This window comes from Mytilus edulis, chromosome 8 (genome assembly GCF_963676685.1).
Source record: "Mytilus edulis chromosome 8, xbMytEdul2.2, whole genome shotgun sequence".
Lineage (NCBI taxonomy): Eukaryota > Metazoa > Mollusca > Bivalvia > Mytilida > Mytilidae > Mytilus > Mytilus edulis.
The window spans coordinates 53,864,004-53,885,132 of NC_092351.1; the positions used below are offsets into that span (position 1 = coordinate 53,864,004).

At 32.8% G+C, this 21,129-nt stretch overlaps 1 protein-coding gene across 1 annotated transcript; it reads right to left on the reverse strand.

The window, feature by feature from the left end:
• Positions 1-14,449, reverse strand: LOC139485875 (uncharacterized). Its single transcript, XM_071270524.1, has 3 exons — positions 14,335-14,449; positions 3,546-6,751; positions 1-114 (listed from the first exon to the last, which is right to left on the reverse strand). The coding sequence occupies exons 1-2, from the start codon at positions 14,339-14,341 to the stop codon at positions 4,872-4,874; spliced, it is 1,887 nt and encodes a 628-aa protein (XP_071126625.1). The 5' UTR covers positions 14,342-14,449; the 3' UTR covers positions 1-114; positions 3,546-4,871.
• Between the last annotated feature and the right edge of the window lie 6,680 nt (positions 14,450-21,129).

The window sequence follows — 21,129 nt, forward strand, 5'->3', positions numbered from 1 at the left end:
GTGAAAAGTAACAACATATGAAATAGACCCCAGTTCAATTGTATGTTTGCGATATAAGCACTCGTTGGAATCTTCATTTTCAAGTAACAGAACATTGTCAATATATATCAGAATCTGAAATTATAGAATTTATAGTCAAATTAAATCACTTGTCGTTGAGACGGTCTTTACATGCATCCATTTAACTATTAAAGTTAGATAAGAAATACAAAGCTTCATACTTATAGTTTGCATTGTCGCAGACTACTGAATCAGTATAATTCAAATTCTTCAAAGTCAGTTGCAGAACAAGTTTTATTCAAACCAATGGACATTAAACATTAAACACTTTTGAATCTGACGTTTTACATTAATAAGAACACACTCATAACAAATATAATTGCACATGATTATAAAACTATACTCACTACATTTTAAGTTTAAATAATTGACAAAATCTATGAAAAAACTACATATTCCCTACATAAACATGACATGTCATTAAAACTTTAAGGCAAAATATTTTTTTTCCTTATCGGTAACCTAAGTCATTTATTTGGTCATTCGCTGAAACTATATTTCTACTTTTTTTTCATTTTAAGAAAGAACACTACGCATGGATTGTTTACACAGTTATCATTTAAGTTTCAACTATAGATATAGTTCTATATATATACTTTTCAAAAACATTAAGAGATTGCAAGGTTTGCCAAATTGTTTTTTTTCAAAATTAACTACGTTGCTTTTAAAAAAGGTAATAGTAAAGTATTATTGTGGTAACAAGTTTAAACGTTCAGCAGCCATTGGTAATACTATTACATTACCTGTATTTTTTTATACGCGCATGTTTTTATTTTTCATAGTTTTGGCGGAAACATCAACCTCAAATTAAAGTTTTCTTACTTATTTCTCGATTGCATTGATAATGTAATATACTGTTTATAACAAGTATGCAATGACATACTAAATCAGACATTCGTTTATAAGAAGTCATTATAATACTACAAAGTTTGACCTTGATATATTAACATTGTGAACATCGAGAGCTATACACGAGAAAACACATCCTAGAAACCAGGCTCAAAATTTTACATTTACGCCAGACGCGCCTTTCGTCTAAAAAAGACTCATCAGTGACGCTCGAATAACAAAATGATTAAAAGGCCAAATAAAGTACAAAGTTGAAGAGCATTGTGGACCAAAAATTTTGCCAAATACAGCTAATTAAAGTACTCTATTCCTGAGGTAGAAAAGCCATAGTTTTTCAAAAATTCAAAGATTTTTTTTAACAGTTAAATTAATTTGAGTTTGCAAATGCGAGTTGGTAAACCATTTGTGATTATTTCATAATATTTAGTTTGCCATATAATATGTGTTGTCATGTAAAACCATTCAAACTGGAAAACCAACGATCTAATCTTTATGAAAAGAAATGAGAAACGAGAAATACTCGATTACACAAACAAACGACAACTCCTGTACACCAGATTCCTGACTTAGGGCAGGTCTAAACATAGATTGAGTTTAAACTAAAAACTTTCTCATACAGATCAATTAGTCTACGATCATTGTACCAATAATGATGATGGTGTAACAGACAACCCAATGTCTAGTTATCAGGTCCAACACAAATGTAGTGAGCGGACAACCCACTATGCAAATAAGAAGGGCACCCCTCAAATAATTAAGAATTACAATGAACAGTTCAAATAAATGAATGTTTTATCACTTTATAAGCTCGTTCTATTGTTGTATATGTTTATAGATTGCATTTTTTTTAAATATAGACAATGCAATTACCCATGGGAACTCCCTTTATGGTTAAATCTGTGTCATTTTTATTATGAAGTTTCGTTAATAAATATGTCATAGCATGGGAAGTTATTATGTAGTACTATATTTTCACAAGGTTAAAACATAGGGCTGTGCAGCATATTTCAACACTTATATACATCGAAAATCTAAGAGTACGAACTAATACTAATATGCAGTTTCTTTTTAAATACTTGAACGTTATCTATGATTTTTTATATATACTGAGCCAAAAAGGTTTAGCAACAAAAATGTGCATATCAACATATAATTTTAATAATAACAAAGTGGAATTATGACATTTCAGAAGCAACATGCATATGAATGTTTATCACTCACATTCATGGGGATTATCTTTGTATGGATCGCGGGAAGGTCAAAATGCGGAAATGAGTATAATGTTATTCAAAATCAATTTCTCAGCCATGCCCTAAGTGTACCAATGAAGGATTGGCGGGCACCCCAGCAGCTGCCCTTAGTCAATGCACTACTTTTGTGGCCGGAAAAACAATTGTCACGTGTTGACGTAAAGCGAAGATTGCGCTCCTCTCTGGACAATAGTTTTTTGGTCTACGAGATATCGACCTATCCTGTGCAATTGCAATTTTGGTTATCTGTTTGTTAGTCTATATAATGTTGCCTTATACTCATTAAATCGAGCCACGATGTCATTCCGACATCAACCATTCCAAGAGCTTCTGATTGTCATTTTCGGGGAGGCCTGGTTGACGCCCCACAAAATTTGTCAAAGGTGTATGTGGTTTTTTTTTACCAATGGTGTGTTTCTGGTCGTTAGTGAAAAAGAAATTTTTAATATCGTTTTAAAAGTACAGGTTCAGAAGGTAAAACATTAACTACACGTGCAAATCTATAATGGCGCAAAATCAATCACCACGAAAAAAGCACGACTGTTTTAAATTACAGGTAAAACTAAGGATTTTATCAAAGATGTTTAAATACTTTTTTTACAGAAAGAAAGAAAAAAAGTGTTGCTTAACTTTTTTTGCTCAGTATATAGGCCATGTTCATGTTGTGTCGCTACGAGATGAAGCATAACGATCATATCTGGGACCCACTAGGTTATAACAAGAAAACTATATAAAAATCATTGATGTCTCACGAAGAGAGGCATGGTTAGTAAAACAGCTATTTTTACAAAATACAATCCTTAGCAAACTCATATTCAAATCTTTTAATCCGAAGACATCATTGTGAAAACTATCACATCCTGAAATAAAGCCTTTAAATCAATCCATGTAAAACTTGAAAAATTTCCTGTAAAACTTGAAAATTTTTCTATAAAATTGGGTAAACTTTCTTAAAATAAATCAACATTTAATTGTTATGTTAGAATGCAATATAATAGTCTCAGGACTTAAAACATTACATAAATTCACATTCAATCACCAGTAAATCATAGTTATGCAATGTCCCAAAACGATGTTTTGCCAAAAAATTTCAGTATGCAAAACTGTATCTTGGTATTTGATAGTTTGCATTTAAAACTCATATTAGAAACTTTAACGGCTAAGACATGATTGACACAAAAAGATTGTATACACTGTTTTAAACTTACATGTAAACACATATCATTATAACTCAATTACCAGCAAATCAATATCTAAAAGAGACAATGCCTCTGTAGACAAATGATGAAAGATTATGCCTAGAATGCATTGCTAACCCAACCCAATGAAACAATTATCTTGAGGGTTATTTGATTCAAAGATTAATCTAAAGAAACATTTACTTACGGTGGTATGGGTGTCTTTCGCCGTCCTGGATTGTAAAAAACCCCAGAGATTCAAAGGTTCAAGCTAGCAAAATAAGATGCAGTATTAAATGTAGATAACTAATGTCAATGCATTTTAAAGAACACATTTTTAAGAATATAACTTATAAATATTAATATTTTTACAAATGTTGATTATGTCTGCTTAATTTTTGATATTTTCAAATTGTCATTTTAAGGGAGGTAACTCTTTTAGAATAGTGCATTTTCTGAAGGAATGTACATGGAATTTTGCTATTTTGTATCTTAACCGGAAAAACCGCACAGGGATCCTATTTTTCCTTTTGATAATCTCAAGCTTTTTCTCAAATCTATCTTCTCGTATTCTATTGTACAACTCTATCATTTAGTTTAGCTTCTATAAATGAAAAGATGCTATTTCTTGTATAATCCATACAAAAAGTGTCATGTTGTCACAACATGTAGCTTGATATAATTCGCTATGACCTATCATTTTAGTATATTTTTGAACATATAGCAACATCTACTACGTTTTGGCAAAGTATAAACAAATTCTATCATTTTTTTTAATTTAGACTCCTATACCACCTTGAGGGAATTTAAATATCTGAAAGAACAAACAAATAAAACTTGTATACACACATGCTGGTTAAAAGAAAGACAACTCCACTGCAGCATATGTTAATGTTAGCAAATTGCATCATTATGGTAGTAAAAGGGCGGATTACTTTCACTTGTGAATGCATTAACTTCCTGCATTTTGCTTTGCAAAATATTCATTAAAGGCTTTTCCTCATCTTTTTTGGAAAGTCATATAATCATATTAAAATTTTTTGTTTTTTTTTTAAACAGATTAACTACAAAAGGCAAAAAGGGAATAAGGAGAGTAACCCCCCTCCTCTTTCCTTTCATACCTCAATCTTCTCCTTTCACCTGACACTATTATCTTCTCTAGTACCAGAACAAAAGCATTTTTTTTTTTGTGAAAAGTTATAAATGTTATCAATAAAATTTTGCTTATTTTTCCGAAAAAATATATATACAATTTAAAATTGGTTTCAACAATCAGCATTTTCGTATTTCTCGCTAAAACAGGTTTTCTAGTTTTCAGATATGTATTGGAAGAAACACACAGATCTAGAAAACCAAACAAAAAATCATTTAATCGAAATTCATTTCTATGAAATAAGTTTGACAGTTTGACAGTCTTTTACCAATTGTTCAACTGAATGCACAAATATTACAATGAGTTCCTTAGTTTGAGTCTCTTTACAGACGTGTTATATTTTTGATTCAGCTCTATTTGAGCTGACTGTATAAATGCATGTCAGGCGGATTCTTTGTGTCCTAAAATCTGTAAAGCAATACCAAGGATTTTGTTGGCTGTAGATTGAAATAATGGATTGTTCTCAATACAATAGTTTTCAGCTATAATAATTTGTAAAGTGTGTAGGCAATCCTGACATTGTCTGACATTATTGAGATGATAATGACATAGAATATTTAGAAAATTTGCATAAACTATAGAGGAAATACGATATGCTCCGTTTCCTACTTCCATTTTTAGTTTATTTGACATTAACAAAGAGTTTCTCTCAAATTTCAGAGCATCTACAAGCATTGTTTTCCACATTTTAACAATACTTTTTCGTTTGACTAACTGCATATCGTACAATCTGTCACGAATATTCAATATATCCATGCAGCGATATAATTTTTCGAAATTACACTTTGATAAAGAATATGCAGTGATGTGTAACGCAATACTATACTGTTTAAACTTATAGAAAAACGAAGCTAACATCAGCCATCCCGATACAGCGTCATGATAGATATTCTGTAGTAGAAGGCAATCACATGAATTATATTGTTTGTAAAGGTGTTTATTACATTTTATAGTACTGTTCAGTGAATAAACCTGTGCATATTTTCTACAAAACAATGACAAGTAGTATGTAGATAAGTATTTGAGTGATGATTTGTCACAGAAAACTATCTGGTGTATTCCTCTTTTGTATGTACTAGTGTCAGGTTCAACAGAACTGACGTCATGTGCCTTAAACGATAATGCTGAATATAGTATTTTTGTCACCCCGATAGTATGTAATGCATGTGGTTCGATATGATTCATCCACATTGCTTGAATATTTGATATTTGATCTGAAAATAACAAGCATCGCCATCCGTAACTATACAGGTTATAAAGTTTCTCTAACAGTTTTTCACGAGCGCGTCCCTCTATTTTGTTTTCAAACATGTTGTTCTCTGGTATAAAGTAGTGTAAACAAACTGAATACTCAACCGAATATATAAGTCTGCTAAAACATCGCATAAAACAAGGTATAAGATTTTCTGGTTTCCAAATTGATTGTGGTAATTCTTCTGATATCCAGAAAATAATTGTTTTCAAGAAATATGAACAGAGCAAGTCTTCACATTCGGTGTAGGTTACTATAATATCTTTCAATAGAATTTTCAGAAGAGCATAACATATTAATTGTGTGTGTTTAAAAGTACTTATAAGAAATTTTTCACCAACAGAAAAAGAAATTCGCCATTTTATATCCTCTTTAGGCGATTCCTTAACTCCAATGGGTACAAAGATAACTCCGTGTTTTAAAATACGTTGTTTAACATTATAACTTGGCCATGAGGTACTTGATCTCGTTATCCACTGTGATGCTTGCGATATCCATGTTTTACAATGTAAGCACAAGGCATGGTCATAATTATTGTTTTTGTCCGATATGCATGGGCCATGAATATGATGAACTGCATGATCTATATTACCTTCATGTAAGCCCTCTTTTTTAAATAATAAGCTTGAAACATAATGTTTCCCATTGAATTCCTCGAGGAGTTCACTTAAAACTTGGGGATCCGTTTGATCCACTAGCAACTGAGTGAAACACGGTTTTACATCATCTGTTTCCATTGACAAATATATAACATTTGTATTTAAAGCTGGTCTAAAGTTTTCATAAACCTCTATGCTTTTAGATACATACAATAGATCCAAATCACTTCCCCTCATCTCTAGCCCTTCTCCATAACTTCCACTTGTAATAAAGTTTATATGCGCGTTGCTTGTCATATTATCCCTGGCTGCATTCATAAGCCTTGTTGTTTTAACCTGATTCTCTAATCCAACTATGGTTAGAAGCACATGACGATACAGTGCTAATGATATGGTTTGTGTTACCGTGTCTAAAATAAAAAAATCTATTACAAAATTATATATGTGATAAGGAATTAAATCTAATTTTAACATAAACTTTTATTGCAATTTACCTGCAATGTGGTTGAGTTGAGGGATGTAAATTTGCCTTAAAAATGAATGGGCTTTTTCTATCGGTATGTTGATTGCAATGACAAATTGATTTTAAGAATTTGAAAAGAAAGGAAGAATATACTAAAGGGATGGTCAAACTCAAAAGAAAATTATAAACTGTCAACGCCAAGCCAAAAAAAAGCTTGGAATGGAATCCAAAAACAATCATCAGTCTATAGAAAGTACGACAAAGACACTAAAAGGTGCAAAACGAACCATGCGCCAACAACAACTCCTTGCTCATATGCTCCGGTAGGGTAGATAGAACGTGTGAGAGTACCCACCAAACCATTTAAAAGTTGACTTTATTGACTTCTTAAAATCTATTTTATCTTATGATGAAGTATAAGGGTAATACGAAATTCTAATTATATAATATATAGTTTTCAATTTAGATATGTTTATATTTTTTCGTTTGGGCTTGTATCAAATTTTCCCTCCGGTTTACATGATCCGTTCATCCTATATTGACTCTTTAAATTAATTCAAGAGTCTATCTTAAATTGAGGGTAAAGTATATGGCCTTCCAAATACCGTTTCGATCCCTAACATCAACGGAGACATATATTGTCAAAATCCTGATCTGGTGTACAAAAAAATATTGACACCTTATGTTGTTGCATAACATCTTGACCAAAAGTTTATTCGGTTTTCTGTTTAGTATTAAATTTATATTACAATCAATTTTGCTACACCGTGTGATCAATTTTATTTGGCAATCGCCAATGGCAGTGAGCAGGGTTTAAGAACATCAGTTGTTCGACCTGTTAGTCAAATGCGTTTTGTTTAAATATACTTTTTCATTTTTTGATCTTTCGAAAATGTTGTTTGTGCTGCTTTATACCCTTCTACAATGAAATTTGTTTTACATGCACACGTATAAAAATTGCGATTTTCATCCAACGCAATTATAGGTTTGAACGTAGTTTTCATTTAAGACTTGTTTATATATATAGGTGTAAAAAAAAATCACATGTGCAGATAGATATGTATTCATGAAATAATTATTAAAATATGTAGCAAGTTAACAGTTCCAGTTTAATCGATTTCATTGGCATCGTCGTTAAAGAGGTGTGTGACGTTCCGGAATTGTTCGTTATTAAAAGTGCACGGGCTTTAATTTTGATTGGAACAATATGATAAAGTAACGTTACATCTTCTTTCGATAGGCTTCATCCCATCAACATTTAAAAATAGGTATTTTTTTACAATATATATATATATATATATTGGGCTAGAGCCCAGGTGGTCGTGTGGTCTAGCGGGACGGCTGCAGTGCAGGCGATTTGGTGTCACGATATCACAGTAGCATGGGTTCGAATCCCGGCGAGGGAAGAACCAAAAATTTGCGAAAGCAAATTTACAGATCTAACATTGTTGGGTTGATGTTTAGACGAGTTGTATATATATATATAGAAATCCGGATCTGGTGAACTAAAGAAATATTGACACCGTATGTTTGTGGCACAACATCATGGCCACAAGTTAACAAAATTGTTTTCTGTCTAGTATTAAATTTATATTAAGATCCATTTTGTTACATCTTGTGATCAATTTTATTTAGTAATCGCCAACTGCAGTCAGCAGGGTTAAAGAACATCAGTTGTTCGACCTGTTAGTCAAATGCGTTTTGTTTAAGTATACTTTTTCACTTTTTTGGTCTTCTGGAAAATGTTGTTTGTGCTGTTTTTAGACCCTTCTACAACGAAATTTGTTTGACATTCACACTTATAAAAATTGCGGTTTTTATCCAACGCAATCATAGGTTTGAACGTAATTTTCAATTAAGACTCGTTTATATTTTTTGTTTGGGCATTTATCATATTTTCCCTCCGGTTTATATGATCTGTTCATTCTACATTGACTCTTAAAATTCAAGAGTTTATCTAAAAATGAGGGTACTTTTTATATGTTATATATATAACGAGTCTAAATTGAAAACTACGTTCAAATCTATGATTGCGTCGTATAAAAACCGCAATTTTTATACGTGTGCATGTTAACCAAAATTTCGTTGTAGAAGAGTCTAAAAACAGCACAAACAACATGTTCCAAAAGACCCAAAAAATGAAAAAGTATATTTAAACAAAACGCATTTGACTAACAGGTCGAACAACTGATGTTCTTTAACCCTGCTCACTGCCATTGGCGATTGCCAAATAAAATTGATCATGAGATGTAACAAAATGGATCTTAAAAATTAATAATACTAAACAAAAAACAATAAACTTGTGGCCAAGATGTTATGCCACAAACATGAGGTGTCAGTATTTTCAGTACACCAGATCCGGATTTCGACAATAAATGTCTCTTCAGTGATGTTAGGGATCGAAACGATATTTGGAAGGCCTTATATATATATATATATATATATAATTATTTTCTGTGACTGTATCCTATTAATTTGTAGGATCCTTTACTATAGATAATTTAGCTGATCTGTAACAATAACATCTTCATGCCTTATATATCATGTACTGTAGTACGCCGCTACATTAAAACTGACGTGGAAAGGTAACACATGGCCAGCGAAAGCTCTTTCACTGAGAGCCCAGGTGGTCGTGTGGTCTAGCGGGACGGCTGCAGTGCAGGCGATTTGGTGTCACGATATCACAGTAGCATGGGTTCGAATCCCGGCGAGGGAAGAACCAAAAATTTGCGAAAGCAAATTTACAGATCTAACATTGTTGGGTTGATGTTTAGACGAGTTGTATATACATTATGTACACAGCCATGTATCACCATCATTGATGGCGATCCGATGGATACATCTGTTGTAGAGTTGTCACTGACTCAGACGTACTTATGAATATAATTATTTTCTGTGACTGTATCTTACATTAATTTGTAGGATCCTTTACTATAGATAATTCAGCTGATCTGTAACAATAACATCTTCATGCCTTATATATCGTGTACTGTAGTACGCCGCTAGAATAAAACTGACGTGGAAAGGTAACACATGGCCAGCGAAAGCTCTTTTATTGAGAGCCCAGGTGGTTGTGTGGTCTAGCGGGACGTCTGCAGTGCAGGCGATTTGGTGTCACGATATCACAGAAGCATGGGTTCGAATCCCGGCGAGGGAAGAACCAACAATTTGCGAAAGCAAATTTACAGATCTAACATTGTTGGGTTGATGTTTAGACGAGTTGTATATACATTATGTACACAGCCATGTATTACCATCATTAATGGCGATCCGATGGATACTTCTGTTGTAGAGTTGTCACTGACTCAGACGTACTTATGAATATAATTATTTTCTGTGACTGTATCTTACATTAATTTGTAGGATCCTTTACTATAGATAATTTAGCTGATCTGTAACAATAACATCTTCATGCCTTATATATCATGTACTGTAGTACGCCGCTAGATTAAAACTGACGTGGAAAGGTAACACATGGCCAGCGAAAGCTCTTTTATTAAGAGCCCAGGTGATCGTGTGGTCTAGGGGGACGGCTGCAGTGCAGGCGATTTGGTGTCACGATATCACAGTAGCATGGGTTCGAATCCCGGCGAGGGAAGAACCAATTTCGCAAATTTACAGATCTAACATTGTTGGGTTGATGTTTAGACGAGTTGTATATACATTATGTACACAGCCATGTATCACCATCATTGATGGCGATCCGATGGATACATCTGTTGTAGAGTTGTCACTGACTCAGACGTACTTATGAATATAATTATTTTCTGTGACTGTATCTTACATTAATTTGTAGGATCCTTTACTATAGATAATTTAGCTGATCTGTAACAATAACATCTTCATGCCTTATATATCATGTACTGTAGTACGCTGCTAGATTAAAACTGACGTGGAAAGGTAACACATGGCCAGCGAAAGCTCTTTTATTGAGAGCCCAGGCGGTCGTGTGGTCTAGCGGGACGGCTGCAGTGCAGGCGATTTGGTGTCACGATATCACAGTAGCATGGGTTCGAATCCCGGCGAGGGAAGAACCAAAAATTTGCGAAAGCAAATTTACAGATCTAACATTGTTGGGTTGATGTTTAGACGAGTTGTATATACATTATGTACACAGCCATGTATCACCATCATTGATGGCGATCCGATGGAAACATCTGTTGTAGAGTTTTCACTGACTCAAACGTACTTATGAATATAATTATTTTCTGTGACTGTATCTTACATTAATTTGTAGGATCCTTTACTATAGATAATTTAGCTGATCTGTAACAATAACATCTTCATGCCTTATATATCATGTACTGTAGTACGCCGCTAGATTAAAACTGACGTGGAAAGGTAGCACATGGCCAGCGAAAGCTCTTTTATTGAGAGCCCAGGTGGTCGTGTGGTCTAGAAGGACGGCTGCAGTGCAGGCGATTTGGTGTCACGATATCACAGTAGCATGGGTTCGAATCCCGGCGAGGGAAGAACCAAAAAATTGCAAAAGCAAATTTACAGATCTAACATTGTTGGGTTGATGTTTAGACGAGTTGTATATACATTATGTACACAGCCATGTATCACCATCATTAATGGCGATCCGATGGATACATCTGTTGTAGAGTTGTCACTGACTCAGACGTACTTATGAATATAATTATTTTCTGTGATTGTATCTTACATTAATTTGTAGGATCCTTTACTATAGATAATTTAGCTGATCTGTAACAATAACATCTTCATGCCTTATATATCATGTACTGTAGTACGCCGCTAGATTAAAACTGACGTGGAAAGGTAACACATGGCCAGCGAAAGCTCTTTTATTGAGAGCCCAGGTGGTCGTGTGGTCTAGCGGGACGGCTGCAGTGCAGGTGATTTGGTGTCACGATATCACAGTAGCATGGGTTCGAATCCCGGCGAGGGCAGAACCAAAAATTTGCGAAAGCAAATTTACAGATCTAACATTGTTGGGTTGATGTTCAGACGAGTTGTATATACATTATGTACACAGCCATGTATCACCATCATTGATGGCGATCCGATGGATACATCTGTTGTAGTGTTGTCACTGACTCAGACGTACTTATGAATATAATTATTTTCTGTGACTGTATCTTACATTAATTTGTAGGATCCTTTACTATAGATAATTTAGCTGATCTGTAACAATAACATCTTCATGCTTTATATATCATGTACTGAAGTACGCCGCTAGATTAAAACTGACGTGGAAAGGTAACACATGGCCAGCGAAAGCTCTTTTATTGAGAGCCCAGGTGGTCGTGTGGTCTAGCGGGACGGCTGCAGTGCAGGCGATTTGGTGACACGATATCACAGTAGCATGGGTTCGAATCCCGGCGAGGGAAGAACCAAACATTTGCGAAAGCAAATTTACAGATCTAACATTGTTGGGTTGATGTTTAGACGAGTTGTATATACATTATGTACACAGCCATGTATCACCATCATTGATGGCGATCCGATGGATACATCTGTTGTAGAGTTGTCACTGACTCAGACGTACTTATGAATATAATTATTTTCTGTGACTGTATCTTACATTAATTTGTAGGATCCTTTACTATAGATAATTTAGCTGATCTGTAACAATAACATCTTCATGCCTTATATATCATGTACTGTAGTACGCCACTAGATTAAAATGACGTGGAAAGGTAACACATGGCCAGCGAAAGCTCTTTATTAAGAGCCCAGGTGGTCGTGTGGTCTAGCGGGACGGCTGCAGTGTAGGCGATTTGGTGTCACGATATCACAGTAGCATGGGTTCGAATCCCGGCGAGGGAAGAACCAAGAAATTGCGAAAGCAAATTTACAGATCTAACATTGTTGGGTTGATGTTTAGACGAGTTGTATATATGTATATGTATATATAAATAATTCTTACAGAAACATTTTAAATGTACAAATAGTACAAATGGATAGATTGCATGGTTTTCGAATAAAGACTGATGGAATAATATAAAAATTAACAACGAAATGTCAGCAATCTTATGATCGATTCAAAATGATCAATTGTGTTTACTTACAAATTAGAAAAGGCAATAAAAAAGACTGGCTAATACAACTGTCTTTTTAAGGAGTAATATTTGTTGTCGATTGAAATCCATACAGTTCTGGCCTCAAAATATTTTTTCCTCTATATATATAGTTAGAATTCAGAATAGAATATTCAGTCCAACTTTGTTCCATAAAAGATATTAAAAATGGATCAATACACATCATAGAAATAAACTCATTATCATATATAGAAAACAATAATTCAAACAAGAAGTTAAAACATCTATACTGACATGATTCATGATATTATTAAACTGACCTCGGTATAGATATACGGTCGTCTTGACTACTCACATTTGGCAGTAAAACAAATGTCGAGGGGTGGGATTTGACGTTTGTGTCGCAGAGCTGGGTGAACGCTATACACACAGACATATAGAATACGTCAACCATAATGATGCATGAAAGGAGGTTGAAGACCTATTACAACACCTCATTTTGTGTTCATTGAAGGATATTTTCCTTGGATATACAACTGGCCCATGTCAACAACCATCTCTTCTCAGTGGATGTCCACATGTTTATTCCTCATAGCTGGTTAACCTTATTTGCAGAACCTACACTTGGATTGTTTGGTCTATTTGTAATCATTTGGGATAAAGGGGTATATAAATATTATCGTGCCTGGAATTTTTAAATTCTGCAATAAAAACTGAAATAACAAAAATATAAACTTTAAGGAAGAATCAACCAGACAATTCATTATCAATTGATTAAACTCCAAATCTGAAACAATTCAAGCGAATGGCAACCAACTGTTATATTCTTGCAATTGACTAGGTACATACATTTCCTTAAGTAAAAAAATGACGAATTAATCTTGATTTAAGAGCTAGCTAAAACTCACAAATATATGACCATTGCATAAAAATCCTTTAATATTGACACTAAAGTGAAAACAAAACAAAGTCCATATTACTGTCAGGCGGGGTATCTTAACTATGAATTAGTTTGTTCATACAATGCGCAATCCTTATGTTAACACGAATAGGCGTGTTTGCATTAATTTGTTATACCGTGCATTAAAGAGGTAAACAAATGTTTCAAATATGATGATTACCCATGTTACAAGTAAAATGAACATCAAACATAACAAGAAAAACATACCGTTGATTCTTACCAGATTTGTTTTGTACTTCGAAGCTGACCATTAACACATGTTAGGAGGGCCGTTATTTTATTTAATAAAGAGAACCTAGCGTTTCAGCTTTACAGTTAACAAATATACATATATAAATATTTTAGATCGATAATATTTTGTTTGAAATTCATTAAGAAAATGCCGAAATTTTAAAATGCCATCAAGAACATATTTACACTATACGTTATTATGCACACATGAAACTAAAGCTGAAATTTGAATAAGGACATTATTAGAAGATATCAATTATGCAAACGTACTGTTGTTTACTATTATATCATTTAAGGATAATACAGAATTAACAACTTCAGTATATAGCATACCTGTCATCGAAGTTGGTCTGTTACAGTCAATGAAAAAAATCTGTGTTTCCGTTTAGTCTGCATGCAATTGTTTGCTATTCTATATAAATATTACTGTACAACCTACATACGACTTATGGCTGTAGTTTATAATTGATGACCCGTATTTGTCATCGGATAAGTTTATCATTTCCACATCTATAATACATTTATAAGTAGAAGTCAAAGGTTATCCAATATTTTAAGAAAAACGGAAATAGAATTAGAGTTGGGGTTCAAAGGTGGAAAAGTGTGTCTTGAATATATTTTTAGAAAATGATAAACTTACAACAATTTACACGTTTTTTGTTAAGGGGGCTTCTGGGTATAAATCAAATTTTTTTTCTAGTATAGGATTTCGCTATATATTTTTATAAATAAACTTTATCATATACTTTAAAGAAAAATGAAATAAAAAAATGGGGTCACCGTTCATTTAAGCTCACAATCTGCCTCCAGAAGAAGCATACATTTTCGTTAATGTCCTTTTTTTCTGTTGAACTAATAGGCGAAATTGAGGTAATTTCGAAATAAAAAAATAACCTAATATAAGAAATCGCTTAAATTTTACAATTATTTAGTTTATGTACAGCTTATTTGAAAACAATAATAAAAAATATAGGTCACCGATGAGTTAAAAAAGATATTTCAAATTTAATGACAAAAAATTGCATTTTTGCACCAAAGGCAGATAATTTGGAGCTTTTTCTGTGATATAAACATTTTAAAAGTCATCTGGGGTCAAACCAAAACGATTTTTTGGCTTGATTTTTGTACCATATCATAAAGTAATAACTAATAGTGTAATAAATAAAATTGGTAATGAAAAAATAAAGGTTAAATTTTTTGCTGAAAATTTTGTACCCACGAGCCACCTTAAGTAGATATTCATGTAAGAGACATCCATAATGCAAACTCTGTCACTTTACAGATAATTAACATGCGTCAGGGATTAACACAATAATATATTATACACATTAACATCTGTATGAAGCATATTTTGTAGTAAATATCTTAAGAATAAAATACTGTGTCTCACATGTACAAACAAATCCAAACTCCTTAATAAAAACAATAAAAGACATTTAGTAAAAAGTAAAAAAAAGCGACAACATCATGACCGGAAAAAGGCGAACAGATAAATTACAGAACACAAGACACTGTGTTTCTATTTCAGTTATCAAGGAAAACATTCGTTTTATTGCAATCAGCTACTGTTTTAGATTGAGGTTGAAGAACAAATTAGAATGTTAATATGCAAAAAAGAACATACTTTCATAATGTTGGCATATACAAAGAACACATAAGATTGTAGAGCTAATCAAACATAAATGTTTAACTAATATATAACCAGAAATATGGTATGATTGTCAATGAGACAACTCTCAACAATAGACCAAATGACACAAAAAATAACAAATATAGGTCACCTTACAGCCTTCTTAAAAAGCCCATACCACATAGTCAGTTTAAAAGGCCCCGAAATGTCAATGGTAAAACAATTAAAACGATAAAAAACAAAAGACCTATATAAGGTGCAAGATGATGAAGGAAAACAAATATGCAACACATCGAAAACGACGACAAGTGAATTACAGGCTCATGACTTGTGACATATACATACATACAGAATGGGGCGGAGTTTAACATGTTAGCGTAATCTGAATCCTTCCTTTAACCTAGAACAGTTATCTTACAGTAACCAATAACTAGAACAAAGAAATAAAAAAGGCAAGTTATGTGACATGAATAAAAGAGGGACGAACGATACCAGAGAGACAGTTAAACTCATAAATCGTAAATAATCTGACAACGCCATGGCTAAAATGAAAAAGACAAACAAACAAACAATAGTACACTTCATGCAACATAGAAAACTAAAAGTAAGTATCAGGTATGTTGAGCATTTCTTACTACTTATGTTTACTTTATCCACATCAGATTTGCTATAAATGCTTTACTTTCAGAGATAAAAGCAAAAACTTCATTTTCCCCTTATGATCAATGTTTTGCCATGTTGGGATGCAGTTTTTCTTTTAACTAGCTACACTTATGATTACTGTGGACAAGTTTAATATAATTTGTCTCATTAGTTTCAGAGAAGAAGATTTGTATATATCCTACTTTGCTGAATATCATTGATGTTGACAGTTTATCTCTATCTATAATAATATTCACGATAATATGCAAAAACTGGAAAATTTCCTTCCAATTACCAACTTTGAGGCAATTACCCAAAAAAAACGCGTTGTCTAATTCGTATGACCATTTCATTGCAGATAGATGTTAACCTGATACACTTTTTCACTTCATGCTGATTTGCTTTAAATGCTTTAGTTTCAGAGATATAAGCCAAAAACTACATTTTACCCATATGTTCTTTTTTTTTCCCATGTCAGCCATGCTGGTTGGCAGTATTGCTCGATTGCTCGACGATCACATTTTTTAACAAGATGTTCTAATGATGGTTGTGGCCAAGTTTGGTTAAATTTGGCCCTGAAGTTTCACTTTGTATTTGTAAAGTTTATGTCGTTTTATATAAACGATAGCTGGAAGATATCATTTCTTCTAGACACACGAAAACTACCTTCACTTTTCACCCAAACCAAATAAATATTCATGTTTCCCTTTCACATGATTCTGAATCATCGTGGTAAGTGGTTCGTACTTATGATCTGATCTCTATTTATCAACATACTTTAAATTACTTTAAGCGTCTATACAATGTGTAAATATAACATAAATCTACATAATTATTTGAGTATTTCATTGAGTAGAGTTTGTTGTACGTATTTATTTTTTTATATCTATTCATAATCAACAGAATAGCGTATATTATCTGAAAATAAAAATTTATGTAGCTGATCTTCACAAGAAAAACATTCGTATTCTTCGGTTTGAATTCTTTGAGATTTCTTTGATATTCTTTTCCCCCCTAAGTATGTTCGCCCTTTTCATCCCACCCTAGAATTTTCTATACTTTTTACAATTTCAATTTTTATGTTTCACTAAAAATTCAGAATAACTTGTATAGTTATAAAAAAAATCACTGAGGTGAAAGTTTTTAACGAAATAGAAATTTATCTCCGTATAATAATTGGCATAAAAATCGTTTAACTGATTGAAAAACTGTAATGGCAATTCACATTCACAAAATGTTTAAAACTTTTTAAATCACATTGGACAACCTACTCACGAGCATCTTATATATGTAGGACTCAAATCTATGGTTGGTTCCAAATCTATGGCAGATTCCTAATCTATGGTAAATGTGACGTCATGCCATCCCAAATCTATGGCAAATTTTTAACAACCTAATCTATGGCAAGTTTTGTATTTCCAAATCTATGGTTGATTTATGATGTTTCCAACAAATCTATGGCAAGTTTTGTGCAAATGGAAAACAATGCAGTACTTTTTCGACTTATGGCTTGTCTTTTTTGTTTTTTAAAAAGCTAGTGAAAATAAAATTAACGGTACCAATTTTCTTGCACCAGATGCGCATTTCGACAATACATGTCTCTTCAGTGATGCTCGTGGCCAAAATATTTGAAATCCAAAGCTTATATAAAAGATGAAGAGCTATAATCCAAAAGGTCCAAAAAGTATAGCCCAATCCGTGAAAGGAATCAGAGCTTTGCATGAGGGAGATACATTCCTTAATTTATAATAATTTCTAATATTTTGTAACAGCAAATTTTAATAACACAAAAAATCCGTATGTTCAAAAATATACAACAACGGGAGCATGTCTTTAAACATTTCATCATTTGTGAAATGAACATTCCATAAAGGTCAATTAACCAAAAACAAATCATAAATGATAAATTCATATACCTTAATGGACTTCAAGATTACTCATTGAAATTTTGTGCTCTGATCTGTGCATGGTACATGTACCTGCTTAACCCATTTATTAAACCAACTAATAAGTTATTTAACAACAAGAAGACCACTTTTTATAAAAAAGAAAATTTAAAAAATAACAAATAAAAAGGAAGTTTGAATTTTCAAATAATATTTATTTCAGCGATATCGTTGATTTATATTACATCTTTTTTATTTAATGACGATTTAAATCAAACTTGTATCCGGTATTTTTTTTTATCTTTCACTTTATAAACTGTGCCAGTCGTAAACAGTAAACTACTACTAAAACTCCTTTTTAAAATACTTGGTACCGACCGGTACAGATTTTGTCCCTCTTCGGGATAATAGGTCACATCTTCCTTTCAACCTTCCACAAATTGTTGTCGGGGAAATACTTTTATCTTGAATGGTGTTCAAATCTATGGGTTCCGCAATCGCTACCGGCGGCAAAGATGCAATATGGCGCTATTCAATTGTGACGCTATATATTATTCTTTCCCCAAAATCTGCCATAGATTTGGAGAAAACAAAAATTTACCATAGATTTGAGTTGTTTGGCGTTTGTAACGTCACATTTGCCATAGATTAGGAATCTGCCATAGATTTGGAACCCGCTATAGATTTGGAACCCGCAATAGATTTCAGTCCTACATATATACACAGAAAAGAGGATAATATATTAATTGTACTATTGATGATATTTTGTCTGGCCTTAAAGAGTAAACGCTTGTTTGTCATATGAGAAGAAGCTTTGTTAAATATGCTGACGCATCATGACATCGTTGGTAACGTCTCCCAAAATATTGAGGCGTTGATGACAAGTCCTAATCACATATCGAAGCTGCGATATGCATGATGAATACACACTTTAATGATGTTATCTCATTGCAATTTATACCATACATCTCACTATAATACATGATATTGATACAATACACAAATATATTTTTGCCGATTGACCAACGTAATATAGAGGACACCGGATTTATTATGAATAAATAAACATGATTACATGTGAAATATAACAGCATGTGTGATATAACCATACAACATAAAAATACTGAGTTTTTATTAATTATAAATTATCAAAATTTTCCATCTGTAAGATCCTGCTGGCCAGAAAAATCCGAAAAATGTCGCCAAACGTCAGAAGCCTGTGTCCAAACCCTTTGATCGAAAGACCTTTTTCCGGAGTCATACTTGGACATTATACTTAAATATATGACATATGACAATAATAAAAAAAAATGTTATAAAGGGAAAAATGAAATTAAGATAACCCTGTGTTATGTGCATCAGTACAATCAACAAAAAACGTAAATTTCATACATAAGCAAATACATTGCATAAACATTACAAAAACCTAATAAAGATCGAACTCTAAAATATTACAAAGAAACGATATTTATAAATATCGTTGACAAACTTGACTGTTTCAGTGTTGGGTAGATAGTGATTAATCCAGGGGAATATTTCCCGCTCATTAATCACATGATTAATTAGACGGAACGTTAGTACAATAATTTTCCTGTATACGGCGGAAAAGTATAAGTAAACACTTTACTTGTATAATCTCATGGTAATTTATACTATAAATATCACTATAATACATAATATTAATGCAATACACAAATACATATTTGCCGACAGCCCAACGTTATCTAGAGAACACAAAGAAAGGGATGAAAAGAGTCCAAATTAGAAACTATATTTACTAAATTATAAAAGATATCTCAATACTGATAATCTCATATCTAAAGGATCAGCATCTTTGCTAATATCTGATTTCCATCTTCCATGACGTTTAATGCATGTCTCATCAACTTCTGATCTGGTTGCTGCAGGAGCACCAACACGTCACGAATGCAAACCTAAGTTCAAGTCAGGAGCTACAGTTTTTACTCTACGTACAACATTCTCTTTTGTGGCTATATAGCTTAACTTCTTATTCTTTTATATCAACTTAGCTAACCCCTTGGACCTAACAAATGGTCGAAATGTGGAATAATCCAAATTAACATCCAAATCAGCAAGTGAAACGTATCGCTTATACATAACGACTGGACATGCCAAAGTGTCACCACTAGAAACAAGTGTTTTGTTACCTCGTCTGTATTGATCGGTCTTGGACCGAACCAGAACAATAAAAATATGATCATCAAAAATTTTAACAACGCTACATGTAATAGAACTTAATTCATATTAGGGCGAAAATCAAGCATAGCCTATCAAAATCATAGTTATATCTCTAAAATTAGTAAGTCATTTTCAAATTCATTAATCTTAGAGATTTCAAGTATTATATCTTTCTTTACGACTGGTTTCCCATTAAATCTTTTACATGATTGAACTCACGAATGAATGTAAGCGTTATTTGTAAGATCCACGTACCCATGAAGTTCACGTACCCACTTTAAAGCATAACTTATCGAATATTAAGTACAAGGTGATGACTTCTTGTCAATCAATAATGTTAAAAACAATAAAACATGATTTGGATCTGCTGGTACTTCGGTAAAACTATATCCTTGAGCAAAAAAACTACAACGATTGTAACTAGCAAAGTACTCTTTTGCAGTATTGTCACTTTTAGACTGAATAAGATAAACTGACATCTTTTCTTCTAATTTCACAAGTTCACCCAAACATCCTACACGACTCTTCTTTATAATATTCACTACATGTTGCTTAAGTACTAAACATAAAAATCGCAAATATGGATCATTAGAACATAGTATTTAAAGCGATCAACCTACAATTTTGTAAACTTAAATGGTTATTCTCGAAAATGCTGTGTTTACCCGCACCCTTTTCTATAACTTTGTCATTTGTAAAATAAATTACATCTGATACAAAACTCTTGAAAATATCTTGTACAAAAAGTTAAGGCCAACATGCCGCTGATTT